The 27,207-nt window shown below is 46.6% G+C and overlaps 10 protein-coding genes across 10 annotated transcripts, besides 1 other annotated feature; 3 read left to right on the top strand and 7 right to left on the bottom strand.

Moving 5' to 3' along the window:
* Nucleotides 1-53: 53 nt before the first annotated feature.
* FPSE_08013 (uncharacterized protein) lies at nucleotides 54-2,041 on the bottom strand (the record flags this gene model as incomplete). The annotated part of the gene is made up of 2 exons (XM_009261131.1): nucleotides 54-895; nucleotides 943-2,041. The coding sequence occupies 2 exons, from the start codon at nucleotides 2,039-2,041 to the stop codon at nucleotides 54-56; spliced, it is 1,941 nt and encodes a 646-aa protein (XP_009259406.1).
* A 2,091-nt stretch (nucleotides 2,042-4,132) lies between these two features.
* FPSE_08012 (uncharacterized protein) lies at nucleotides 4,133-8,194 on the top strand (the record flags this gene model as incomplete). Its single annotated transcript, XM_009261130.1, has 1 exon — nucleotides 4,133-8,194. One exon carries the CDS (start codon nucleotides 4,133-4,135, stop codon nucleotides 8,192-8,194), a length of 4,062 nt encoding a protein of 1,353 aa, XP_009259405.1.
* A 247-nt stretch (nucleotides 8,195-8,441) lies between these two features.
* On the bottom strand, nucleotides 8,442-10,098 carry FPSE_08011 (uncharacterized protein; the record flags this gene model as incomplete). The annotated part of the gene is made up of 4 exons (XM_009261129.1): nucleotides 8,442-9,357; nucleotides 9,406-9,735; nucleotides 9,788-9,861; nucleotides 9,910-10,098. The coding sequence occupies 4 exons, from the start codon at nucleotides 10,096-10,098 to the stop codon at nucleotides 8,442-8,444; spliced, it is 1,509 nt and encodes a 502-aa protein (XP_009259404.1).
* Nucleotides 10,099-10,691: 593 nt separating this feature from the next.
* FPSE_08010 (uncharacterized protein) lies at nucleotides 10,692-11,300 on the bottom strand (the record flags this gene model as incomplete). Its single annotated transcript, XM_009261128.1, has 1 exon — nucleotides 10,692-11,300. The coding sequence occupies one exon, from the start codon at nucleotides 11,298-11,300 to the stop codon at nucleotides 10,692-10,694; it is 609 nt and encodes a 202-aa protein (XP_009259403.1).
* An 848-nt stretch (nucleotides 11,301-12,148) lies between these two features.
* Nucleotides 12,149-13,199, top strand: FPSE_08009 (uncharacterized protein; the record flags this gene model as incomplete). Its single annotated transcript, XM_009261127.1, has 3 exons — nucleotides 12,149-12,357; nucleotides 12,408-13,059; nucleotides 13,179-13,199. 3 exons carry the CDS (start codon nucleotides 12,149-12,151, stop codon nucleotides 13,197-13,199), a joined length of 882 nt encoding a protein of 293 aa, XP_009259402.1.
* Nucleotides 13,200-13,589: 390 nt separating this feature from the next.
* Nucleotides 13,590-15,344, bottom strand: FPSE_08008 (uncharacterized protein; the record flags this gene model as incomplete). The annotated part of the gene is made up of 4 exons (XM_009261126.1): nucleotides 13,590-14,376; nucleotides 14,433-14,548; nucleotides 14,609-14,880; nucleotides 14,942-15,344. 4 exons carry the CDS (start codon nucleotides 15,342-15,344, stop codon nucleotides 13,590-13,592), a joined length of 1,578 nt encoding a protein of 525 aa, XP_009259401.1.
* A 1,630-nt stretch (nucleotides 15,345-16,974) lies between these two features.
* Nucleotides 16,975-17,883, top strand: FPSE_08007 (uncharacterized protein; the record flags this gene model as incomplete). Its single annotated transcript, XM_009261125.1, has 3 exons — nucleotides 16,975-17,278; nucleotides 17,341-17,582; nucleotides 17,635-17,883. The coding sequence occupies 3 exons, from the start codon at nucleotides 16,975-16,977 to the stop codon at nucleotides 17,881-17,883; spliced, it is 795 nt and encodes a 264-aa protein (XP_009259400.1).
* A 303-nt stretch (nucleotides 17,884-18,186) lies between these two features.
* Nucleotides 18,187-18,214: a repeat region.
* A 1,012-nt stretch (nucleotides 18,215-19,226) lies between these two features.
* FPSE_08006 (uncharacterized protein) lies at nucleotides 19,227-19,580 on the bottom strand (the record flags this gene model as incomplete). The annotated part of the gene is made up of 1 exon (XM_009261124.1): nucleotides 19,227-19,580. The coding sequence occupies one exon, from the start codon at nucleotides 19,578-19,580 to the stop codon at nucleotides 19,227-19,229; it is 354 nt and encodes a 117-aa protein (XP_009259399.1).
* Nucleotides 19,581-20,070: 490 nt separating this feature from the next.
* On the bottom strand, nucleotides 20,071-20,742 carry FPSE_08005 (uncharacterized protein; the record flags this gene model as incomplete). The annotated part of the gene is made up of 1 exon (XM_009261123.1): nucleotides 20,071-20,742. One exon carries the CDS (start codon nucleotides 20,740-20,742, stop codon nucleotides 20,071-20,073), a length of 672 nt encoding a protein of 223 aa, XP_009259398.1.
* Nucleotides 20,743-25,222: 4,480 nt separating this feature from the next.
* On the bottom strand, nucleotides 25,223-27,093 carry FPSE_08004 (uncharacterized protein; the record flags this gene model as incomplete). The annotated part of the gene is made up of 7 exons (XM_009261122.1): nucleotides 25,223-25,276; nucleotides 25,329-25,391; nucleotides 25,447-26,065; nucleotides 26,114-26,472; nucleotides 26,530-26,627; nucleotides 26,679-26,777; nucleotides 26,838-27,093. 7 exons carry the CDS (start codon nucleotides 27,091-27,093, stop codon nucleotides 25,223-25,225), a joined length of 1,548 nt encoding a protein of 515 aa, XP_009259397.1.
* Between the last annotated feature and the right edge of the window lie 114 nt (nucleotides 27,094-27,207).

Genomic DNA, 27,207 nt, shown 5'->3' with positions numbered 1-27,207 from the left:
GATTGAGACGCCACAAGCTATGTGCCATGGTCTTGGGACAGATGTCTCATAGCTCATATAATATACACTGGAATTCGGCTCCCATAAGCGTCGCTCTTAGTGATTTGCAAATCCATCTTGTGGAAATCGTGCAGTTGTAACCAACAGAGCATACGAAATACAAGTGTGCACCAGACTTCAGAGATTTCGCTCTGATCATATGTCTTGGTATGCTTGGAGTTGCCATCATTCGAAGTGTTATCTGAAGCAAAGGAGTCTTTCCTGACTCTCATATGCTTGCTCAAAAGGCCATGTTGACCCACAGTCCGGACAACACCACTCCGGACACGGTCAAAATACATCTGCATCAGTAAACCTTCCCTCTCGTCCACCGATGCCGAATCGATATCATGGATAGTAATTGGCTCATCACTCGAGGCACCATCGACCGCCTCATTGTTGACTTTGTCCCGGGGTTCATTCTTCTCGTGCAGGATACTCATTATCTCTTGAATGTGGACCCGAACGACCTTTTTCATCATGGATAAACTCTGTTTCTTCATCTTTCCAAAGTACTCGTCACACAGCTCAATCCCGGTACGAAGATGGTTGAGGCCGTTGACCAAAGTCGCCCCGTTGATGTCTTCGCCAAACACATCAAGCGTAGATCCCTCGCTCCGCAAGAGTGGAAACTTCTTGTCCTTTTCTGCCCATTCCAGTATTCGATTTATTTGGTCGGTCTTGGTCAGAGATTGTCCATATAGACGCCGCAAGGAACCAATGTATTCAGCCAATAGAGTAGGCAGGGAGAAAGTGCTTGGATCCCAGTAGAATACCGTTGGGTTTGGAAGCATGCGGAATACTGTGTCCTTGACGTGTAGCATTTCACCAACCATGCCAAGCATCTCGAATGGGACTGTTTGGTCAGTATTCATTCATTTTCTTTACTCGAGATCGACTTACCCGCAAAGAGGTGGCTGTGACGAGCTTGATCAGTGTTTTTGCGAAAGTAGTTGACTGTGTTGATATCACAACCAAAAACAACCAATGTCTTGGCTATCTCAGCGAGGCTCCCCAATTGAAGACTTTCGACACCCTTGGCTTCATCCGCATACACCTTGCGCTCCTTGGAGAATATTGTTGAAGCCATGCCAAAACACAGCTGCTTGACGTGGTAACTGGGAATAATGCGATTCTTCTCAAACCATGTTGGCCCTTGTTTCTGGAAATTAAAGCATATACCAAGGCCGTCTGTGTATGAGCCATAAAGTACAAAGCCGTTGCCCTGGGCGCGGTACTGGTCATTGTTCAGGTCGAACTGTCTCCAATGAATACCGAGCATGGCAGCAATCTCCACAATGTGAGATATTGTGGTGGTGGCATAAGGCTTTGCAAAGTCTTTTGGCATGCTATCCCATGTACGCCTTTTTCTCTGCATACAGACAAGCAGTGAGTGGTGGGCACCAGGCTCCTGTAAAGGTACTGGGCTATCCAGTGGTGGGCGAGGACCAGTTGCCTTGCGCCACTCCACCGATTTCTTGCCCTGCCATTCGCGGGATTCCTTTTCCATTCGAACGATCGCCATGAGAAGGGCGCACCAAGTGGCTTTCTCGTTATCAGCTGTATGGACAACTTGCTGTGTGCTTTTTTTGTAATTGTCATCATATTCCTTGACAGTATTGGTGTATTTGAAGTTTGCGTTGCTGCCATCTAGTCGAATTATTTTTCTGCTTTCATCCTTTGCTAGTGCATCGTCGCCCAGAGGGCCTCTGGTGTTACTCGGCCTGGCGACGAAGATGACTGGGGTTTCAAATTGGACCTCGAAGCGAAATTCAGACCAGATCATTTGTCGCCGAGCAAATTGGGACCACTTCCCTATGACAGCTTCACCGCAAGACGAGAAGCCGGTAGCGGTAGCAAGATATTGCTGTAGAGCTTGGAGGATGGCGATGACAAAGGCCAGGACGGAGATCACGAGAGCAACAACTGCGATGATGAGTTCAGTGTTGTCATCGCCGCCTCCGCCGCCAGAGCCTGCGTCTGGGACAGCTGTTGAAGACATGATGAGAATGGTCGATTTTAGGATGAGACTTCTGAATTCCGGTATCCCAGCGGTGTCAAATATCCGAGGCCTTGAGGCGCTGCTCGGATCGATCAACGAATACGCACGTAGACACACCGATAGATGGGGATTGAGGCTGGCTGAGATTTGCTGACAGTTGAAATGGCAAGCCCGTGTGTCAGCCCGTGTGTCAGCCCTGCCCCTTGGATATTACTATGTACGTTGCATTGCAGGGCTGGTCCAGTGCGCATGGTATCAGTACAGGCTAGCTCATCCAATTGTAGTTGTGTATTCGACGGTGAGAATGAAATACGTTGTTCCACCTTGGCTAAAGTGCAGGGATAGTGGTGGAGATTTGAAACGACATAGCCAAAGAAAATCAAGTGACGCGACAGTCATGCCGCTAGCAATGTATTGTTGGTCTGTGTGTTCAACTGTTCATTGCCTAATGCGCAAAATTCCCCACCTCCTTGATGAGTCTTGGACAAACCATCGCCTACCTGTCCCCCGCCAACGCCACATTCTGCGAGCTTTTGGCGCCTGTGATGGCCTCAAAATACTTGGACCCCATATCCTCCACTGTCGTGCCGCCGATTGCCTTACCTACAATGTGCCCAACAAGCTCAGCATGTGTGACGATTCCGAGTCGAATTGCATCGTGCATCAAGTCAAATAAATTATGCTGGGAAACCCCACGACGGATGCGTTCTGTGGCTGTATGAGTGATGGCATCTCTTGTTTGTGTGACTCGACTTACTTTTCATGGCAAAGTCTCTACCCTTCCGGATCTTAATGTTATACTTCTTCAGTTCTGTCTTGCTGTACCGTGTCTTGACTCCGATTTCATGCCCGAGGCTAGTTATGGTGTAGTCGAGACCACCTCTGATGCTCTGAAACTTAAAGTATCTTTCAAGAATTGGTTCTTTATATTGATTGCAATATTAGTATGTGACTCAGCTTTGGGTTCTCTGTTATCCATACCTCGACCCTTTTCTCTTGCGGTGACTATCTCATCATTGTTCGTAACTTCAAGGCCTAGCTCTGTAGCCATAACGTTGGTTTGTCGGAGAATCTCGCGGATAAAAACATCATCCTCTGTTTTTTGTAAGTTCTATATAGCTCGAGCGGCGTTGTACTTACTGTATACGATGATTCCCTTCTCAAATCGTGATTCTCCTGAGTAACAGATAAGGAAGAATACATCAACAAAACCTATGAGCCGAATCTTGCCGTCCCATCGTGCGCCATCCACGAGAATGTCCCATGGATGAATGTCACTGATACCAAATGAGGTTATGCAACAAAACAGGAGGATTTTCACATACTAGTCACATTCGAGAGTTTTGAGGTTGACGGATCTCTCAAAGGTATCTAAGACACGATGGTATGATGCCATTGTAATAAGGATTGTATAGTGAAAGAAGATAGACAAGACCGAGCAATCGATGTTTTGAGCTATGCACTTCCATAACTCAGTTGCGGGAAACACGTACTACCAGTTTGAGTATTATTGCATCAGGCTCGTCTGTACTCAATTCGTGGAAGATTCGCTCTCGGACCTCTTTTCTGCGGAACAGCTAGCGGCTCGATCAGCAAATGTTACCCTATATCCAATCAAGGACAACTCGGATAGAGACAAGGTTGCTCAGCTCCTGCGGGAAGTCCCCAGTGATGTCCATTATTACTCTTCATTGGTGTTCCACTCACCACTCTTAGTTCAGCTCTGCCACATATGTAGATCATTTCCTGTGAAGGGATGACAACACATCATCTTCATGTGCATTCCGTGTCGACAACGACAGAGACATGCATGTCAGCAAATATATTGATGCCACTACGTATGCATTGTGCGAGAACAGATTCGGTGACATCAAAGCCAATCACGACCTCATACAATCAACTACGCTGCATGTAGAGAGGAAACACTTGTTCGTGGTTCTTTTCAGTAGTACCCATCACGGGTCAGTAGTTTTTCCCTGCAGCCACTTCTTGTTAGAAAAGTTCATTTTCTGATTCTGCTTGTATCGCGAAATATCACAATACTTCCATACGAACATACTGCTGAACAACGCTTGAATCAACCTGACCAACATGGATAACATTACTGAAAAGATCGCAAGGGTAACCGACCTGAGCACATACACTGACATCACACCGGAGTATCTCAAGAAGATGTTTGATGAGATTGGTGGCAGTCCTGAGAAGCTCCGCACGGTCTTGAATTTGTGGTTCATCCCGGACTTTAAGCCAATCTTTATCGAGCCACAGAACAATGTTTCCAGCGGGCTTCACGACCTCAGCTTCGTTGATTGTCCAGAAGTAGACCAGGCACCATGGCCACTACGTCTGATAGACTTGGAAACAGGAAACATGGTCGATGTCTGGAACACTAGCCCTTTGGATGCCTATTGCATGTTATCGCATCGATGGAAGGGTGATGAGATCACCTTGGCTCACATCAAACGAGCAAGAAAGATGAATCTTGAACGCATAAGAAACGGCTGTCGGGATGCTGCGGACAGCGACATCAGCATTGTCCTCGAACAGTCCAAGCTTGACATCCTTGAGCAAGAAACGACAATTTTGTCTCTACTGGGCGATAATCCCGGAGGTCAGACTATCAGTGACTTGCTTAGTATGGTGATTAATGCTGGCGACGCTAAAGCGCAGTTCAACTCGGCCCGACAGAATCTAGACAGAAAGAAATCAACTGTCGAGCGCTGTAGGATGGAAAAGGACATGTTCGATCATCTTGCCAAGCGCATCCAGCAGAATATCGGCGACGGTGTGGAAGAGGTCAACGAATCTAGCCTTGCCTGGTCTCCAGTCATTGAAGAAGCGGAACATGAGTACGCAGATGCACAACACAAATTCGACGCTGCATTCAAGAACCACAGCAAAACAAACAACGAAACAGTGTACTTGCGTGGCGATCGTCGACTCAGCGATGCTACCGAAGAGATGATACACCTCATTCAGCTATGGAAGTCAGCTGTGAAACTCGACAAATCAATTAATGAGGCTCGTGAAATCTTCGGTACAAAGCTGTACCCCAAGAGAGGGGCTTCTTACATCTGGTCCGACACTTGCTGTATTGACAAATTCAACTACGGGGAGTTGTCTCAGTCACTCTCACTCATGGGCGATTGGTACGCGAATGCAGAGTTTTGCATTGTGCATCTTGATACGGACTCACGAGTTGATGATGCAATCCGTGATTGGAAACTTTTCAAAGGCGAAGTGGACGTGGAACAACGAGGCATTGCCAGCTTCCGGGCTATCCAAGACAATAGCCCTGAGTGGGCGAGCCGTGCATGGACACTGCAAGAGCTAGTCATGAGCAAGATGGCCTTCTTTACCAATTGTGAGTGGAAGTCGTTAAGTCGACCAGTGGAGAGCCTCGGATACGTATACCCACTGATTCCCTTCATCGACATCTATACTGCTGGTGACATAGCCAACACGTTCTCTGAATGCTCGACTGCTGAGGTTAGGGCAAACCTGAAAAAGGCCATCGTGGACTCTGACGCCCTTGAATCACTTCTCGACAAGAGTCCTGTTATCGTTGCCGACGACTGCCAGGATCAGAATGCTTCGGCAAATGTTGAAGGAGCATTGCGTCTCGTATTCATTCTCCAAGCTCTCGGCTTTGTGTTTCCCACCGAGATGACAACCGAAACAGCTATCCCTGAGATGAGTCGCTCCGTTTATCTTGCAGCTTGGAATCTTGTGAAGAATGGACACGATGAATCGAACACACGTGGAAGAGAGGTTTTGCGAGAGCTAAAGGTCCACATAGACCCTGATATTCAATCATTAGCCCTGACTGAAGAGGTGGAAGCCCAACAAATCTTGAATCTTCTGCTGTTTTGGCTTGTTGAAGCAACAAAAGATCTTGTTGTCTCTGATCGAAAGTCGATCGCAAAGTTCAGCCAAGTGCAACAGCTTGAGTCTTGGGAGCAAGGAATCGCCCGTAGTGGGTTCTCAGCTGCGCAAGTACTGCAACTGTCCTGTCAACGAAAAGCAACAGTATCTGTTGATCACGTCTATTCTCTCATGGGAATACTTGGAGTCCGTTTCCAATCATTTCACGCCGAAGGCTATGCCAAAGCCTTGTCACGACTTCTAGATGAGGTTGTGGTCAGTCATAATGACGTCTCTGTCTTCAACTGGTCGGGTGTTGGCATGGGAAGTCCCGTTCGGGGCCGTTCGATGTATCCTGCTTTCCACGAGGCGTATGGAAACGAGAAGGACCACGCTCAACGCTACAACATGATGATCTCGTCAGATGTACAGACGAAACGCAAAGAAGTCATGACAGCCTATAACGGTGTTATAAATTTACTTCGAGATACCATAGACTTCATAAAGTCCAAAGGTCGCGAAGGCCTTCCATTGGAATGGATACAGGAAATATGCGCATTCATTCGCAATTCTACCTTTGAGGTACTTCGGCCGGAGTTGAACAACGTTGGTAAGATCCTCCATTATATCCAGGTGTACTGTACCAGGTCAGCTACAGTACAGGGAACACTGGAAATGGAAGGGTCCATCAAGCCAAGCCCTCCACTAGCTTCCGATCAGAAAGGTACTTTTGGGCGCAGTTTCATGAAACCATCGCTTCCGACAATGAAGCTTGAGCCTAGTCTCAAAACCCCAAAACTACCTAGCTTTGGGTTCGGCGGTATCAGTAAGCCCTCGTTCACGAGACATCATTCGGAACCGGTGGAGAAGGATGTTCGCCAAGACATCGCGTCCCCGGAGACACAGAAGCCTACCACCGCTGAAGGTCCTGAATGGCTGTCGATGGATACTCAAGTGAAGGGGTACCTAAAGAGTCTTTCATCCCCAGTTAGAGACACCGGAACGCAGTGCTGTCTACCGAACCAAATCCAGGAGCTCGATTTCAAGGCCATTGAGCCAGAGGGTGTAATAGAAAGTCAGGGTACAAGAGCCAACGGTCTTCATGTTGACGACGATCTGAGTTGTCCCAACCCTATCATTATCAATAGCTCTGGGATTGAAGGTATCTTCGACATACAACGCATTGTAGTCACCATGATTGACAGGGAAAAGCTGTCGAGACAGGTGGCGCGAGCAACTAGCCCGAAGCAGAAAGTCTCAGGATGGTGCATCATCAGTACGGGATTCGCTAGCGTAGTTGTCAACTTCGCTTGCCATCAACACATTCTCAAGAAACAGCTTGACATTGAGGAAGCGGTCCAAGATAAGGTAATCAAGGAAGATCGAGCCAGTAAGCTTCATAGCAATTTGGAGATCAACGTGGCAGCAAAGTCGAAAGCGAAGAATGGTTCTTCAACACAAGATGATCGGCCTATTGAGACACCCAAAGAGAACGAAAAGGACGTCGCCACCAGTTGGAAGGCTACTGAGGAGGAGCAAGCCATTGTACGCATCATCGATTTCATTCAGGAACCCAAACTCCAGCTTGTTGCCGGTGAATGGGTCCTTGCACGCTTCTCTGGCGCGCAAGGGGCCAAATGGTTTTTGTGCCACCTCGAACTTGGCTCAACCCATTCATTCTATGGCCATCGTATCGCAGCGAGCGAAATTGACTTTACCAACTCGGCCATTGAACCTGGACTTATGAATGCCTGGAAGACCTACATGAGTCGAAAGAAAAGAAAGATGTGCAACGTCTTGGACAAGTATCTGAGCAGTTTGGCAAGTGCCACCAAAGGTCAAGAAAGGCTGAACAAGAGTTCGAAAATTGCGAATGAGAACTATGCAAGACTTTGGGATGTGGGAAATCAAGGTCTCGACAGGGTTATGAGTATGGGATCTGTTTCCACAACTCCCTCTTCAAAGCTGCCGCTTCACGAAAACGGCACCAAGGATACCCACGTCGAGGAGGGTCTGGATTCCGAAGACGAGAAGGAAAATGGAACAGGGCTGTTTGAGGATCTTTTCGATCAGGGCAAAGAAGCAGCCACTGCTTTGGGTGAGTACACCGTTCTCGCCGCATATGAGAGGATTTGTGAGATGCAGGCCAAACATCTGGATAAGCACCTGTCGACATCAGTTTTGAAACGGACTCCCAAGAGTCTTCAGACAGCGGTTGAAAGTGTCGATGAGAACAAGGGTTTCCTTCCAGCCATGTTCCACTCCTCTAGACGGGTGCACATGTTTTAATATAGTCCCGAAGGGCATGGATGAACATTACTGGACTTTTCATTTGGGGTTGACTAGTTGCACAACAGCCCAACTTTATTTAGCAACACAGAAGTGGGTAGTTCTATCAAGATGAAAAAGACTTCGATTGCCTCGTAGATATGCATCCTTCACCAGTAACCCTTGCTGTACATATGGTTTCCAACCCTTCACTAAATCATACTAATATTTAGAATCAACGCTGTAGTCCGCTGCCAGTGTAGTCGTTTCAATCCTTCTCTTTCATATGAGAGTTCTCTTGCTCCAACGCCTCGTCGTTGTCTGCTGCAAACTTGCTTCTGTGCCTCAATCTCTGTCCGTATCCTATAAACAGGAATGGTGTGAAGGCAAACAAACTAGCAACTGCGGCCAAGATACTTGTTGCTACATTGCTTCCCAGCCCTGTATACATTTGGTGTGTGAAAAGTGGAAATACTGCGGCTGCCAAAGTACGCGTAGTGCTTATGGCACTAACAGCGCTGGCAGCATGTTTACCATAACTGTCAGTGGCGTACCCGAAAAGCACATAGCTGAAGTCATTCGCACTGAACCCAATTATCACGAGTCCAATCATGCTAACAGGCCAAGGGACGTTTGTCACCCGCGGTGGAATAGTCCAGGCGAAGAGCCACAAGGCGACGGCAAGGGCTGGAGCAGAGATGGCAAACGAGGTGATTTTGGTCTCGGGTAGGATGCGTCGATTTGTTTTGCGATATTTCTTGTAAAGGTAAGCATCGTAGAAGCGCGGCAGAATATTGAGTATTTCGCCGATTGCGATAGCAATAAAAGCCAAACTGGAGTTGTCTTCCGAAAAGTTGAAAGGTGGCGCCGTGTAGACGATCGTTAGTGATTCTGTCAGGCCATAGATAAGACCGAATGCAATAGCGCAAAGCATGGCGCAGAAGAATACCAAAGGATCTGTAACTAAGAACTTCAAGGGTCGGAAGAGGGTGTTTTGCACAAAGTTAGATGCTGTAAGTTTTCCTCCCTCAGCATGGTCCGGCTTTATATCTTGTATGCCAGTCTCTTCACGTATTTGTTTGACAATCTTGTCCAGTAGCTGTTCTGCGTTTGACTCTCTAGTAAAGATGCATGCAACAGCAGTGGCACCCATGACAATTGTAGAGATGTAGTATACCCAGCGCCTGGCTCATTGTCAGCTCAGTTAGTATCTTGTCATCTCCAGGACCTACCAGCCAATGCTTGAAGTAATGTATGTTGAGTAGATAGGACCCAGTACTAGCCCGAGCATACCAAGAATGGTGTATATGTAAACGACCCAGATCCTGTGTTCAGCATTGTACATGTCATCAAAGTTGCCAAAGGCGACTGTAGCAGGAATTGCTGCTGCTACCCCTTGGAGGAATCGACCAAAATAGACAGCAATAACTGAAGGTACCGCGGCTACAATTGCCGAGGAAATGCAGAAGATGGTTGCCGCAAGTATGTATATGGTCCGTCGTCCAAATACTTCTGAGATGGGTGAACAGAATATACCAGCTATGGTTTGGCCCATCAGATATCTGTTTCGAGATGAGTATGACGGTTGACGTTGTGATATATTACGAAGCTTACATAGAAACAAAAGCAAAATAGGCCAGCGTTCTGCTCATTCCATATTCGTCTCGTGCCGAGTTTGCAGTAGCCGTCTGTGACGTGATGAGTAAGTGAGTATATGTAACAGCAAATGAACTGACCCCAGAGGAGCTTATTGCCGTCATGTACATCTCTAGCCAACATATAAGAGCAGCGGTGTATGTCTTAGTTCCGGACTTCCAGTTTCGAGGGTGTTGCTCGGCATCTTCGTCCCAACAAATGCGATTGTCGCTGTCGACATGGACTCCTTTTCCTTTCGCAGCCTTTTCAAGTGGGCCACTGGATGCCATTGTGATTTCTAGAGACGCTGGAAAGCTTGATACTGGAAAGATAGATGATCGGGTTGGTAGGGTACCGAATACAAGACGCTGCGCTGCGTAAGTCGTTTCTATCGTCGCAAATAGAAGCGACGAAATCGTAGTTGACAGATGTCCCTGGAACGGAGCACCAAGGGACTGTCTAGGTAGTAGACACACCAGATGAACTACATCGAGTCATCGATCCAATGCGTCGTTGCAATCATAGCCTCAAAACTACAACCAGATTGGAAATCGATGACACCAGCTAATCGCAACCCGTCCCTCCATTCCTATTTCAAATACAATACGAGGGGTGACGTTCAAGACTTTCCTCATTGAAAGCGGTTAGCCGACGCAACACTCTGATATCATTCGAAGGTGTGGGAGTCAAGCTGCCGTGGCGTTAAATAGATTACCCTTGCGATGTCAAAATCCGATATAGTATTTGAGTAGATCAATGACGCAGCGCTAACTATGTAATCATCACTATTGTTTATGCGGGAGGTTAACGGTACGCATGGGTAAAGTCTCATTTGACAATCATAGCAAGGTACTGCTAGTGACTCGTCTCTTTCATTTCCACTTCAAACTATCTGATACTGAATGGGCTTGAAGCTGCCGCCGTTTGATTTGCCGGCGGAACAGGCAGTGATCGCAACAATAAGGTCCATCTCTGCGATAAAGTCGACATGATCGCCAGCCTTGCTGACGGGTGGGTCTACTGTGAATTTTCCTGTCTTGCCATCCACAGGCACATTCATAAAACAATTGAAGGCGCAAGGGATACGATCCGGTGCGATGTCGTGTTTCCCTAGCGCTAGCGAAAGATTGCCGAAACATCCGTGGTGTGGCTCCTTGTGCCCATATATGATGCGAAAGGTATCTTTGGAACAAGGCGTAAGCAGGAAGTCATGGCGTCCACAAGTATCGTCGACAATTCTGAGCATGACATTGCTGCGGTTGGAATACAACGGATGGCCTGTTGTCAGATATATCGTGTCTGCATAGTCAAAGGTGCGCCCATTGGAAATGACTTCGTCTTTGTCATGCCGATTAAATGCCACAAGGTCGGAGACTTGACCACCCTTTGGATCTGTCACTATCAAACGTTGCCCTTTGTTGATGAGGAACGACACTCCTGTGCGAGGAGCAAGTTCGATAATTCCTCCAGGCAGTTGTCTAGTCTCTTCCATTTTTGTCGAGTAAGTACGGTGAGCTGTGCCTTTTGTGTGCCGATTATATCAGATGTACGTATATACATCAGAATCGATCTGGGTACATGAAAGTTTTGAGATAGGATAGCTTTACGTACTAAGACAGTATTCGGATTGATATACGTCAAAAATGGCAACGACATTCCAATGTCGATGGATGATGCGAGGATACAGGGTCATGACCTCATCCAACTTTCCCCAGGGTTTGTCTCGAAGACCCACATACCAGAGGACATCTCACACTAGGATCGAACGTTGAAAGATCGATCTGTGTTGCGGGAAGACTAGAGTAGCAAGTCCAGCCACAAAATATAGCTCAAGATACAAATCTAGGGTAGTCGGAGGCATCCATATGCACGGGCGAACCGCAATGAAGTGATCCACATCGGAGCATAAATTCCGGGAGGGATGAGTGCATCATCGCTTTCTGCATGCCTGTTGATAGGGTTTCCATCTTCAATTACACTTTTTTGAGCATCATGACTCCGATGCCCTCACACATGAGCTTTCTGCATGCATCGTTTTGATTAGAGTCAATGAATAAGCATTGGATTGAAAGCAATGTGGTATAGCGCTTGAGAATATCACAGCACAACTATCTGCCAACCATTTCGTTTCTTAGCCTAGCATCACATCTCAATCCCATAAGCTCCGCCGATGTATGTCAATGACACGTTCAGCTTATGCTCCGGCTGCTGAGAAGTACTAAAGTAGTTTTTTAAGTTCGTTACATTACGGTACCGGATATAAGTTCAACTCAAGCTACCTGTAAGTTGTAGATATTGTCTTTGCGTTTCGTGTCTCATCATTCTCCATCCACCAGCATCATGCAGCTCGCAATCAATGCCCTCCTCTGCCTCGTTGCCTTTTCGGTGCTTTCTAATATAATACAATTTCGAAGAACTGTCAACCAGCTCGTCAGAAAGTTGAGAATCGTCACGCGTAGCTTCAGACACGAGACAATACCATCAAACTCGAATGAGGCCGCCCTTCAATCTGCACTCCTACCAGCTTTACATGGAGAGCTGTTGACAAGGTTTGTTTACAACCCGGTCAGTCGGGTTTGCGGTGCTGACCTGTCAACAGAGATGACGTTGAAGGTCAATTCGACGATAATTCTTGGCAGGGCCTCGCGTACCATGATTTCAGAAGCACGATTTTAGCCAAGGGTAGAGCCATGAAAACCTTTCCCTGTGTGTATGCAACCATGGGGTATCGATCAGGCGATCATCGGTTTGTGTTCCTCGAGTCAGACGATCCATCCGAACCTCGTAATGTACGCAAGGTAGCGACAGCTCTAGCCGAGTACCTCCGTATCTCCACATCTCTAGGCCCAAATACATCCCTCGTTATCATCGGCGCTCCCTCTGAGAAAGAGCGTACTGTCGAAGAATATAATCGCACCTTCTGGGACATGCTTAGAGGCCTTCGTATTTGCGATCCAAAAGCTTGGCCAAAGGACATCCCAGAAGACACAGAGGATGCAAAATGGACTTTCTGCTTCAGTGGACAGCCGGTGTTCCCAGTCATGATGACGCCAGCCCATCAAGAACGATGGAGTAGGCACATGAGCGTGCCATTAGTCGCCCTGCAGCCGAAATGGGTTCTAGATAACCTACTGCAAACTCCCGAGAAGCGAAAGTCCGCACAAAGCAAAGTTCGAGGCCTGTTGCAGAAGTACGATACAATAGGTATTAGCCCAGACCTGACCGACTACGGTGCGACTGGTACTAGCGAGGTTCGTCAGCTATGTCTGCAGGATAAGAATGAGTCTGTTCAATGTCCATACCGCAACTTTGATAGCTGAGTGAATTAGTTGCGATAATTGATAAGAACCTGTAATTTATACTTTTACAGTTTACGAGAAATGAGATTTAGAGTTAACTTACTATGGAATTCCACGACCCTGTCGAAGACAGACTCGACGGTGAAGGGTCGCCGCCCTTTCCCTTTGACTGGCCAACTGGTAAGCGAATCGTAGCGGGATTAAACCCAGTTGGTTCCGAAGGGGGCAGAAGGCCAAGTCGGGGAATCGTGCTTTGAGTGCTGCCATGATGTTAAGTTTGAGGGTGAAGTCAGCCGAACTGTCTCGAATTGCGATTATGTCTGCGACGTTAGTCAAATGCTCGAGTCTACTGTGAAGCATTTTCTTGTGGAGGTCGGGTGCTGGTAACATAGTTATATATTTCTAAATCGTTTTACTCTGGGAGAGCCGCTCCCAAGATTCGAATACAGTCTATCCTTTCTGCGTTGTTGGCAATGAATGCCTCATGTCTCTTTGATCTGTAATGCAGGGTTGCCATCAAAACTCGCGGCGATATTTCCATCGCAATATCGTTCAGAGTCGCCGGTCGCTCGCGAGTTAGGTCGGTACAAACGGAATCCACCAGCGCCGATATCCGGTACAAGATTCAACCACATTAGTTGTTTCGTCTCACCGACCATCGCTTCAAAATTTGGAAAGCCCATATCCGGTAGCAGATCATGGAGGTTGGCAGCAATGGCATCCTTAGTTTCGGCTTCTGCTAATGATACCCCAATTACAAATGCCCATGCTCTTAATTGTTGGAGCTCCCATGAAATTCGCAGGCAGGGCAAGTCCAATAAAGCCAGGAACCGTTGCTGCAATCGCGGCATATCGCTGTAATTGTGGGATGCTAGTCGCTTCAGTTTGGATAGGATCATTAAGCCAGCAAGCCGAACCATCTCCTGGACAATAACAGGACCGTCGTCACTCCTCCTATTGCTAACTTCTAGCAGGCTAGGCATAGATAGTAGATGGTGTGACACAGTGCCGAGCATAGTCACGATCTCTACCTCATCCCTCCAGAAGCCGATGATGTCTCCCCTGCGATTCACTGTGGCAACTAAGGAGCCCAGCAACCGCAATCCATCGAACAGACTCAAGAGGTCAGAATAAGTTTCCTCTAATCTGAGGAGTAGGATTTGTAAACTGTAACTCAGATCGCTATCATTGGCTCGAAACTGGAGCATGCTACCAGGAACCGGAAATCGCGGCCGTGAGTTCAGAACGGCCGCGCCCACCAAATCCAGCCTAAGAACAACGTCAGTCATACATATCAACTACACCTCCACCGAGTTTGAACTCACCAGAAGGCCATCAACGATAAATTGCTTCCTAACCCGTCAAAGCCAAGGCGCAGCGTCGAGATCATTTCTAGGCCGTCCATGTGCATAGTATAGCGACTCCAGTTCCCAATATAAGTCTGCGGACATTGTCAATAAGGTTCATCGTAATGCGGAAGGTCCATGGCAAATGTACTGACATCGTAGCAAATGAGGCCAACTGTCGTAGCGATTACGCCTCCGCTCAGACAGTCGGTTTCACTATCGAGTCTTCGCGAGAGCTCTTTCACACTCTTGAAGTAGTACTTTATCGACTCCGAGTCACTTTCAAAGGCGCGCGACAGTCTCTCGGCATTATTCCAATACAATGCAGCAGTGGCAAGTGAGAGAGAGAATGCAGTCGTGTCTGACAAAGCAAAATGAAACCAGGTGGCTCGAAATGGACGGTAGTCGCGATCTGCCTCCGCCATCACTACGCAAGAAACCCTATTAGTGCCTTTGCATATAAACCAGAAAGTGGAAAGTAGTCATACTGAAGCCGATAAGCTCTCGCTCCCGTTTATTCGACCCAACAGCTGGTAATTGAAAGGAGCTTGGCAGCAAACTTGGGGCAAAGACAGACGAGGCTTGCAATACTCTCCTCGGTTCGACAACTCTACGAAGGCCCCGAGAAGCCGCTTCTTCCTCGTCCACCACCTCCAGTGGAATCACCACACGGCGCGGCTTTTTGCGCCGCCTATCGCCAGCTTTTGTCATGACATGGCTGCGGATGCGTTGTTGGACAACTCTTCTCCGATTGTCGTCTGGGTGGGAGAGATTGATGAACGTTAAATCCTCCTCAATGCTGAAACGCCATTTTGGGTTCCCGTTGCCACCGTCAGGGTCCATAAGAGGTATGACAAAGTTTTTCTCAGGTTGAACTTGTCTACTGCCCATACCGAGTTACGATGGGGGGCGGTCACAATAAGTGAGTTTGGTGGCGAAGTCGAGCAACCGAAGTGGCCGAGGAGCGACTTTGCTTACGTGTGATCAATAGATCTGGTTACTGCAGGCCGCAAGGATATTGTGTGCTAACGTATTTGATATCTGAGGAATAAATTTTGCCTGAAAGTTGGGAGAAAATCCTTGTCCACATTGTTGAGTGAAATTTACAAACTCCGCAAGACAAGGCAAGGAAACAGTGAGTCGTACGCGGTGGGGCCGCTAAACTCCGCTCTCCCTCGGTCGTCTGACTGCATCTCGTGTAAACATAACGACCAATGAGACTCATGGTAAGCAACAGCAGCCGGACAACTGCAACAAAATTCATCAGCTACCACTTGCGGATTATACTGTAGTAGGTTGAGACTTTGTGGTATAATGTGTAAATTCTGCTTTTTTTTTTCCTCCTTCCTCCACCAATCAACACAACACAACAACCACACTTCAAACAACAACCACCTTTGCTAAGATGCATCTAACAGAGGACATCAAAGCAGCCATCGGCTGCCCCAATCATGAAAGGGATGCACCGGTCTTGTTCCCAGGAATTACGATATCTGGCTCTAGAACCTGTTGATAGGGTTTCCATCTTCAATTACACTTTTTTGAGCATCATAACTCCAATGCCCTCACACATAACCTTTGCCCTACTATAAGGTTCAGAAGGGGCATAAAATGCATTACTTTAATCTAGCTTTTTTCCCTCCTTCCTTCCACTTATATTAATATATCGCAAGACCATATAATATAATACAATAACCGCACTTCAAGATGCATCTCGCATAGACTATTAAACAACTCATCTGCTAGCCTAATCACAGAAGGGCTATAGCTATCTTCTTCGAAAATATCGAGATATCTCTCGATAGTTTCTACCCACAAGCTTGTGATGCCCTCAAGGGCATAACCTCCATCGACTGGCTCTAGAACATTCTCTACGGACAAACGCTTTAATAGACAAATTACCAAGCTCTAATGAAAAGGAACGTTTAACGATGCCCGGTGGTATTGGCTGTCGGAAACTCACTGCGAGTCATGGATGGATCCTCTCCACCTAATTATATTGGCACTAGTGCTGCAGGCAAGGAGTAGTATTTTCTGAATTTGGAATAGTCTATCTTAGTTAGCATACAGCTGCCAAACTGCAGGAAAGCTTGTTATATTTCCCAATTTGTCAAATGCTAAATATCTGAACTCCACATAACTGTATAAAGCGAAAAGAATTAGACGAGTTATAAATCATCTAATGTAGGGGTATAAAGAGTACATAGAGTCTGGGCCGTCCGGAGGCTTCACTAGCTCGATAGATATGCACGGTGCCTCTATTATTTTCCTTTTCTGTCAATATTAGTTGTCCTTTGCGGAATTTCATCCTACCTGCATCTGATATGTAATACTTCCGGATCCGTGGAAACTAGCCAAGTCAGGATGATTCAATGTTGACATAATCACCAGTAGCGTTCATTACCGAGTATTTAAATACTGGTCCTGCGATTCACCAAGCTCAGTCCGCAGAAACACATTCAACAGTTCATTCCATTCTCTGTCCTCTATTATAATCTGAACGCATCTTGATATCTTCGAAATGGCCACAGATACTTCTCTCTCCCTGGCTGGCAAGGTCGCCATTGTGACGGGTTCAGGCAAAGAAAATGGCATCGGAGCTGCCATTGCCTTCACGCTTGCTGCACATGGCGCTCGTGTTGTGATCAACTACGTCAGCGAGGCCACCGCCGTTCGTGCTGCAACCGTGGCCACCAAGATCGAAGAGGTTGCCGGCAAAGGTAGCGTCTTGACAATTCGTGCTGATATCAGCAAGGATGTCGATGTGAAGAGTCTTATAGAGGGAACGCTAAAGGGGTTTGGGGTTGAGCAAATCGATATTCTCGGTAAGCCTCAAAGTTTGTGTCTATGCATCAAGTTCTGCGGCTAATCAGGATCTGTTGCACAGTGAACAACGCTGCGTGGGCATCGCACGAGCCTGTCCTGAGCATGCTAGCTAAGAACATTGCCAAGACATTCGACATTTGCGTCTTTGGCCCTCTTGCTCTAATCCAGGCCGTCGTTCCGCACATGCGCAATGGCGGTCGTATTATCAATACCGGAAGTATTGCATCGAAGCTCGGTATCGAACCTATCTATGGAGCTGCGAAAGCTGCCATGGATGCTCTGACGTTCAGTCTTGCCACCTCGGTGAGTCTACTTCCCCTGAGCTACAAGGCATGAACAGCTAACAACTTGACAGCTGGGACGAGACGGCAAGAATATTACCATCAACACCATCATGCCAGGACCCGTGCTCACCGATTCGCTACCTCCATCAGTCCCTGAGGTAGAAGCTCTGAAAGCGTCATTGTTGGCCCAGACAAGGGTAGAGGGTCGTTTCGGCACACCCAAGGATATTGCAGACGCGGCCCTGCTACTGGCGAGCGAGAAGAGTCGCTGGATTACTGGACAGGTCATTTCTGTCAGCGGTGGCATCACCGGAGGATAGACTGGCCGTTGTAGAAGCTACGGCTAGCCTGTCATGGTCGGATACAGACCAGCGGTTTATTGCAAGGTTTCCCTAGCGGTCATGCGGAACACTTTGGGTGTACTACTCTACGAAGCCGAAACACAGCGAATGATGGTTTAGTGGTGGTGTTGGACGAGAATCTGGTAAGGGGAAGTGGTGTTGTTTATGCATGTAATGGCGTAAGCGAATATAGGCTGTTGAAGCGATGCAAATGTAATCAATAGCAGAAATACTCAGCGCATGCAATTAAACAAACTGCCCAATAAATCAATTAAATCTGCCAAATATTATTAAATTAAATAAATTAAAACCTCTGGTTAGTTTATTAAAGCGGCTGACCTAAAGACGATGGCTGGAATTCCACCGCTCACTGTATACCCTCTAGCAGAGTAATCACACATACGTAAACGCTGTCCATCAGGTCTCGCACTGAACGCGCTGGATTGAGCCAGGAATATGCTTTGGGAAATAAGCCAGTAAAGGATTATGGAGACTGTCATCAGAGGCACTGAGTACCTGAATAGCAATGAGATCTGTTAATAGAGTCCTGTGGATTGTGCTATACCTTGTAGCGTCTTGAATTAGCTTGACTATGTGGGGTACAGGGTATGGGTCCCTCAATCGTTCAATCGCGTAGCATTTTTTTCACAAGCTATCAGGGGTACAGAGATTTCATGCTTCAATGTCACAATTAGTGTATCTACATATTTACTCTTGTCGCGTTGTCTATGAAGCCGTTTGAGTATTACGTTCCTGATGCTCTTTTGAGTTGATACCGCATACTGAGTCTTATCTGTCATGTCACAAGCACCCTTTTCCTGTGATAAATACCGCATCCGACCAGCGACATACTCTGATGTGCCTGCTGTCACTCGATTATACGCCTCGTCGTTCTCCAATGAGCCCTTGATTGACTTTTTCTTCCCTTCACGAAAACAAGAACCCGAATCCTTTTATACATGGGCTTACCGCAGAAATCTACACCGCTACTGGACACTGGGCTATTCGCTTAAAGTGGTTGTTGACACGCACAATTACCCAGTTGGTTTCTCCTGGTGGAAGCGACCAGCAGTGTCGTACTCTTTTCTGGAAAGAATAATTACACTATGTATGTCGCAACTGCCTCAAAGATGAAATTACTAATAGAATACCTAGCCTGTTGGATATGTCCATGTATTAAAGCTGCCAATGCGGCAAAGAATTTCTTTTTTCCAGTATACGGATATGAGCTTAGAAATATGGCAACGTTCGAGAGTACCCTCTCTACTATTGAGTCACAGGTTCTTGATACTCCAGCAAGACTAGAAGGTCAATACCTGGCGTTACTTGCTATCGATCCTGTTCTTCAAGGCCAGGGACTTGGGCAAATGCTGCTGGAGCACGACTTGCAAAGTGTAGATGAGCAAGGCTCGGTCGCCTGGCTTGTCAGTCTGGCTGGCCTTGAAAGCTTTTACAGCAAGTTCGGGTTTAGGCAAACTGTCAAGCTCGATATTGAAGAGTTGGAAAGTTGGAAAGGCGGCATGGTGATGTTGCGGGATTAGACGTCTCAGAGCTGTAATGATTGTGGGCAAGAAGAAGGCTCTGCCGAGAGCGAATACGTTACCAAGGGAGAGGACAACAGCAGTAGAGAAAGTAACTGGGTTCAAGGGGCTATAATTGAGTCGTGTTCCGGTCATATTGTCAATAACACTGATTGTCCAAGGCGCTGACACTTGGCTCAGTCAAACACAAGCTGCTTTTCCTCGTCACTGATCCGCCGGACAGTAGCAGATCCACCAGTCGACAACACCAGCGAGTAAAACGATAATAATGACAACAGTAGCAACGAGCAAGGTGTTGGCCGCATTACAGTTAAGGAAAAAAATTGTATGTTTATAACCCAGAGTTGATTTAAGCCAGTTGTAATTAGCAATTTAAATCTAGTCGGCTATTAGTGACGAAATGGCGATTTTAATTACCGAGGCTACCTTTTCAAGTAGAACTTAGGTACAGGTCAAGGCAGTTCATATTGGAATCCTCCAGGGAGACGTGCAGACAGACAGAAACAACATGGGGCGCAAAGGCAGCAGAACATTTCAAACATAAACTCTTCGATCTTACTTGGAGTACGTCATATATCTATTGATCTTCACAAACCCTAGGTATATCTGTAGATGTTACAGTCTTTTATGGCCACAAAGCTGATTTGCACCACCCAGACTCGACTGCGTCCCACGAATACTTCAAACGTTGGTGCAGGCGGTCACTAGAAGCTTGCCAGAACTCGATCGTGTCGGGCGAGACTGCGTATACCACCCATCCTTCAGAACTTAATTCTTCTGTCTTATTTTGCTGTTTGAGGAGGCCATCTTTCAAACTCGTCTCCAAATCGAAAGGGTCAAGCAGTGGCTCACTTTGCTTTGAGACAGTAGCAGTGACCTTGGCCATGGTGGATCGAGCGGAAAAGTCGGCGTCGCATTCACTTCTGGACAACGACACAGCTTTCCCACGCAAACGAATTTGGCGGCCCATCCCAGGCCAGTAAAACGTGAGGGCCACGTTGTTGTTCATAGAGATTTGTCGACCTTTGGGGCTATCAACTTTGGTTGCAAAGTGCCATCCACGGTCATCAACATTCTTGAGGATAAGGATGCGTGCATCAGGTCGACCGTCTTGATCAATCGTTGAGAGCGTGACAGCATGCGGCTCCGAGACCCCGCATTCAATGGCTTCGTCCAGCCATGCTTCGAATGCCTGTTGCGGGGTGTTCGGGAATGAGTTAAAGTCCGTCTTGTGATGTGATGCCCCCTCCAGGACCTTGAGAGCACGGAGTTTGGATTGTAGTGTGAGGGTTGTCATTGTGTTTGATGCCGGAGGTTTATCTGTGTGTAAATAGAAAGGTGACTAGAAAATCATATTATTATCATTTCTGAATACAGGAAATACCCACACTTTTTATACATATGACAAGGGACAGATAGCTAAATCAGGTCATGTTGGATGTGAGTAATACAAGTGACCCGATATCGGGCATTGCTGTCTTGATTGCGGTTATTCCCGTGCCGGAACAAACAAAGTCCTATCGCGAAATAACCCTCTCGAAGTTAAAATTCCATGTGGCCTTCTTACTCCCTTGTGCATCTGAGGATCCTTTAATACCGACGTGCTGTAAGAGACTCGGCACGACAGCATACTTCTTCAAGGCTTGATCATCAGCGAACTTCTCGATCAGAGAATCACCTGCAATGTCGTCTGCTGCTGCATGCAGGGCGTTTTCCAAGGTGAGGAGATGTTGCTGTGGTATCACAAGGCCTTGTGCGCAGCAGCCGTAGTTGGGCATCTCCTGGATGCCCTCTTTGTATGAATCGACGGTGAGTCTTCCGGCCATGAAGTAGAGGGCTATAAACAAAGCCGACCAGAGAGTCAGGTGCAGTACGTTGTAACTATGTGCCTTATAATGAAGGGTGTGAGATCGTCGACGCGTATCCACTGCTACGACAACAAAGTATAGGGACAGTACCATGGTGTAGAAGCACAACGAACGAACAAGGTACTCGGGCCATTGTTCTGAATTCCAGCCGAGATAGGTTTCTGAGTAGAAAAGTCGAAGGTAAAGCCATTTTCCGGCGTTGTCACTCCGTTCAAGGTACTCCAAACCATCCAGTAGCCGGCTCAGCCAGTGACGACCGGCGATGACATCGTCTTCCATTAGAACGAAGTACTGTGCTTCTGTTACACGACAGTTTTCCATCAGGGTCGCGTAGTCCCGATGTACCCGGTCGTTTCGCAATAGTGCCTTGTCTCCCTCAGACACAAAAGGTTGCACGTAGCGATAGATATTGGGCTCTGCCGAAGATGAATCATTTCCGTATAAGAGAACTTCATCGGCCAGTATATGAAGCCACTCCTGGCCAAATGCTGGATGACTCATCGGATTATCATCAGCTAGCAGGACGGTGATCCGGAGTGCGCTTCTTTCTCCAGCATCGAGGCCCTCTACCAGCGATGCTATAGTTCTCGGCAGGAAATGCTGCTTCTCGCGCCTAACACTTGGAATACCGATGCATATCCTCTTGTCTTCGCCCCGTATATCAACATCGTCTTTCTGGGAGTTAACGTTCGATAGTTTGTCGGTGGAAGCGTGGTGGAGATTGTTGAGGAGGTGGTCGGCATCCCTTTCTCTCAGATCTGTGTATCGCGTCTCGTATGCTTTTCGGGAGTCGTAGAAGAAGGAGGACGGATCGTAGTAGGTATAAAGTCTGCAAAGTTGGAATAAAGACAGCCAGATCATGGCTAATACAGCGTATACAGCAAATAGCCTGTTGCGTCCAAGAAGCATAATTGCTGACATGGAGTCCTTTCAATACCTAGTACGATTCCAATTGACGGCTTTGCGTGTATTAAGCTCTTATGTTGTAGTAGAAAGAGTCTCTCTCTGCGGGAATCGAGCTGATTATGGGCTGACCAGTCGAGTGGTATCTAGCGTCGGCCGCCGCGTGGGTTCTCACTGATCAAGATCAACAACTCGGCGACCATTTTGAGGCTTAGCAGACTGACGACTCCCTGCAGATACGAGGGAGCGGAACCTGCTTCATATCATTACATGTTCAAAGCCCCTACTTTGTCCAAGCTACATTGTTAAGCAGTCACACCTTACTACACGTCGAGGTTCGTGTAGAACGGGGCAATGATATCACAAACGCTATTACGTACCCCTTGGGCTTTAAAGCAATATCAGTATACCTTGAAACAAGTTTAAACAAATATCTTGATCTATTTTATGGAATGACACTGGTTCACTTGGCCATGTTGGAATCTTTTTTCACTCAACGGTTTTGAGGAGATGTTGTCCAGGGTCTATCTTCAGAGCGGAATTTTAAAATATAGAATGTAAGCGCCTGGAGAAAGACTTATACAATTTATGAGCTCAGTGACCATTGTGGTTCTGAAATCTCTTGTCATTAAGTAAAATTGACAATAGAAACAACCAGCCGCTTATGGTGGATTGTCAGTTAGCACAGGAATCTCTCGTCACAACTGACAAAGCCAAATCGACAACCCTACAGTGCTCACTACTATTGTTAGGATATAACCAATCACTAACAACTGTTACACGAGCGACGTTTCACCACCTGTTGAAAGGATGAGGCTGTGATGCGACTAGCTTGATGCACTATGTGTTAGTGTTTCGTCGCTATCTTTAGCCCCTAGCAAACACGATCTGCCAGACGCGTTTAAGTTTTTGTTGAGGTCCCCGTATATTCCCGAGACAAGGGTCAGTCTAAGGATATCCACTCTATCTGTACTCTCTGTAGCATTAAATATTCCTAAACCGTTACGCCTCATAAGGCGTTACTAAGACCCTCGTAATATCAGAAGGATAAGTCTAATACCTGGCAGTGTTCCTAGGAGCCTTACTGTATTATTTTATTTAGTTATATATTCTAATATTAACTTTCTCCTACTATCATAATGCTATACAATAATGACGGCAGAGATTGTCTCATGCTTATATTACAAGCATTTCAATTTTACTAATTACTTACTATAGATATGGAAATCTAAGAAGCTTTCAGACAAATATGTCGCTGAGTTACGGGTCTTTGCTGAAATTCACTGACTTTATTAATGCATTATTTCAGCCATGGCTGAAATGTCTGTATCTAAATCAGAATTTCTTTCAGTCCCTCGCTGCACGAGGACCGGAACAACTCTGCTTAGAGCAAATGGGGTACTAGTAGACCTACAAGGTTATGCTGTATGAACGGACTGTCGATCGTGTGGCTATGCTTAAAGTCATTCTCCTGATTGGTGCAAGAAGCGGCCGACCCGGTTAAGACGGCTCAACTGTTATTACAAACGAAGCAAGGGTTGTCCTAGAACATGCAGCAAGGTTATTATAGTACAGAACAGCGTTCTTTACTGTTATATGGAGAACCGGGACCGATTATATCAAAGGGTTGGAAGAGCGGGCCAATAGCCAATATTGGTATTAGTCATTGCCTTACCAGTCGTATGTTCTGTTATGTCACTATACGAATAAATCGTCATTTTTATCACGTGCACTCTCCGCTGTTTATAGCCGGTGGACCAGTGACTGTAGTATTAGATGACGGTGTAGGAGACGCTAGGCTAAATGGAAGCCATTTTGTGAGGCATCTCCTGACCATTGCCCAGGCCTATCAACTTCTTCTCCATTGACACCTGTTACCGATGTGTAGGACAATGCTAGTCTTGCCATTCCTATCAGACCAATGACTAACAAAATCACTCGTAGCAACGAAGGATTTATGTCAGACTCGCAAGATTAGACGATGACCAAACTTGCGTATGTAGAAATTACAATAGAGTGGGCAACCGTTGGGACAACGTTAAACTACGAAACTGACACTACGTTACTCCTCACAACTTGAAAAGAGGCAAAGATCACTCCAGAGGTCGGCACCATATCCAACTCTATTGTCACGAAAAGAGTAACTATACTTGAAAATTTCATTAGCCATGAAAGTACTCCTGTTGTCGAAAGCGATGCTGGAAACAGGGGCTGCCACCGACTTACATGGCGGAGATATCACAACTGCTGAGGCTTGCGAGAGTACACTACCGTACATTTCCACATCCGACGACTTGGGTATCTAACCAACTGCCACCACTTTTTTTGAGCCATGGGCCGGAATTGTTTGCTTCCTCAGACGACAAAGATGTCGTCTGTAAGAGCTATGGAGTAAGACAAAGAAACGACGCGCAGATCAAGAGATACAGCAATAGATACTAAGGGGTTAATCACTTGCAATGTTGACAATAACAAAAAATGTAACAGTCCAAGCAGCGTCTTAGCCGAGATTGGCTTTGAAACGCGCTACTGACGACCTACAGACATAGTCAAGCCACGACTGTTTTCCATTTACCCTGCAGTGCTAGGGTTGGTAGATATCACACATGTAACTAACGACTATGAATCGACAATGCATGTACACTGAATTATTTAGAATCGCGCGATGTCTCAATAGAAGTATTAGAATGCAAATGAAAGTAAGGGTTATGGAGTGTAGTGTTTAAAGCTGTAACTGAAATCAGCATGAGTACCTTTAGGTCAAACTTGCACATGGAGGACTAAGTGGTGTGTCCAGCGAGTAATGTCTCATCGCACACTGTTGAGCCTCCAGTACGACAAAAACAACGCATTTAGGACTCCATCTTTAGATTGAAATTTAAAGCTATTACTCCTTGCCTACCAATCCTAATCGTAGTTAAACAGACTTGAAATTTGTATGAATAATAGTGATTGTGGTATGTCCAAATTCATAGCCTAACCCAATCTGTCTGTGCATGGATACGCCTAAGTCTCGCGTCGCGTGACGCGTACATTGAAGTTCTCAATGATCCAAACACCCTAATGGTCACCGTGTGAGATTACATACAGCCACTGGAGAACAGTTACTTACAGCATTGAAAATATCGAGCGGCTTTTCGGGTCTCACGATGCTAAAGTCGAATCGACGTAACAGCTATGACTCATGTTAGTTCTAACATGACTTAATGATTGAGTCAAATAAAACTTACCTCGACAAAAATCTTGTTCAATTCCATTATTGCAACGGGTTTTCCAAGACACTGCCACTTGCCACTAGAAAAGACAAGCCCGACACTCTCAGCCATTACCTCGAGTCGTTCAGGCTCGGCACTCAACCATCGCTCGGGCCGAAAGACACTTGCATCCGGACCAAAAACCTTCTTAGAAAGGTATACGCTGAAGGGAGATATTCCGATCTGAGTACCTCCTGGTATAAATATACCGTTGATAGTGTCGCCTTCATCCGGGACCTGTTTGTATAGAGGCCCTGCCGCAGGGACTTTGATCCTTAACCCTTCTTGGATTGTGGCTTGAAGAAAAGGCAACCTACGAGCTTCCGCATCGGTGATGGGCGACGAGATTGTTCCAGCCTGGGCAGCATCATCGATTTCTTGCTGGAGACGTCTATACGCAAGTGGGTTGGTCAAAATACATAGCATTATCATGCGAATGGTGGTGGCAGTCGTTTCGCTTCCAGCAACGACATTCAGTAGTGATTCGCGAGACGTCTGTTCCTGGCTGAGTCCGTTTTTAATAAAGGACCCCAGCATGTCAGCATGCGGAGCAGCACCCGGAGCATACCGCTCTGCAACCTTTTCCTTAGCAACTCTTTACGAAGTCAGCCTTGTCTCATAGTTCTAGGGGGAAGCTTCCTACCCGATAAAGGCACCGAACCCAATCTTATCAGTATCTTTTGGCAGAAGACCACTGAACAGCCGAGAGTGAAGCAGAGATATCATCCAGGGTACATTAGCCATGGTGACGGTGAATGGGAAAAAGGCTCTTGTGATCTTGAGGAAGTCAAAAACGTCTTCGTCCTTTGTTAAGTATCCGAATGGCTGTCCAAAGGCAAGATCGCTGATAACGTCGAGAGTAAAGAATTGGGATTTCTCAGCAAAGTCCACTGGACGGTACACATCATCTGTTGACAGATACTTCGTTTCAAGGAGCGCAATAAAACTAGCAATGATTGAGTCGACGGAACCTTCCAAGGAAGGATTTTCCTTTCCAGAGTACTGTGGGCACGAGTCAGCTTGATAGTAAAGTTACGAGCTTCAAAAGGATAGGCGTACACCAGCTGCCATCTTGTTACGCAACTTCTTGTGACCTTCTTCATCTCTCATCGAGAATAGATTATCTTTGCCGGGCTCAAAACGCACGGATTCAAACCCTGGATAAGTTAGTATGTTACTTGACGGCTATAGCACATGACTTCTCATACATGGCCCTCTAGTATAAGCTGAACGACCAGAATGAATCTTCTTGATCAGCTTGACGTCGTCTGTGATCAACTCGTTGGGTCCAACGCGAACCAGAGACCCTGCGTAGAGTTACTTAGCAAATATATTGAGGGCGGGAATCATTGTATCGTCGTCCATACCGTATTTATCAATAGTAGCTTGCATTTCCTTAGGTAGATGTGTCCTTATCGACCCTCTGAGCATCCAGAACCTAGAGAAACTTCCCAGAAATGGCCCTGGTACATGAGAAAGGCGATACCATGCTCTGAAAGAGTTCACAATGAAGATGACAACAAAACTAAAGACGACAGCACCAATGGCGATCTTAGGTTCATTATTGACAATCTGGAGGATATCACGCAGCAGCCCAGCTGAGCCGCCACTTGTATTGTTCATTTTGCTTTTACCACAAGTTTGAAAACGGTGTTTTGGAAGAGATATGAACTTTGGGAAAATGAGGAGTCTCCTCTTTGTATGTGTTTCTTATATTGGCAATGTCTCCGATTGCAA

This window comes from Fusarium pseudograminearum, chromosome 3, assembly GCF_000303195.2.
Source record: "Fusarium pseudograminearum CS3096 chromosome 3, whole genome shotgun sequence".
Lineage (NCBI taxonomy): Eukaryota > Fungi > Ascomycota > Sordariomycetes > Hypocreales > Nectriaceae > Fusarium > Fusarium pseudograminearum.
This window is presented reverse-complemented; position numbering and strand designations above follow the sequence as displayed.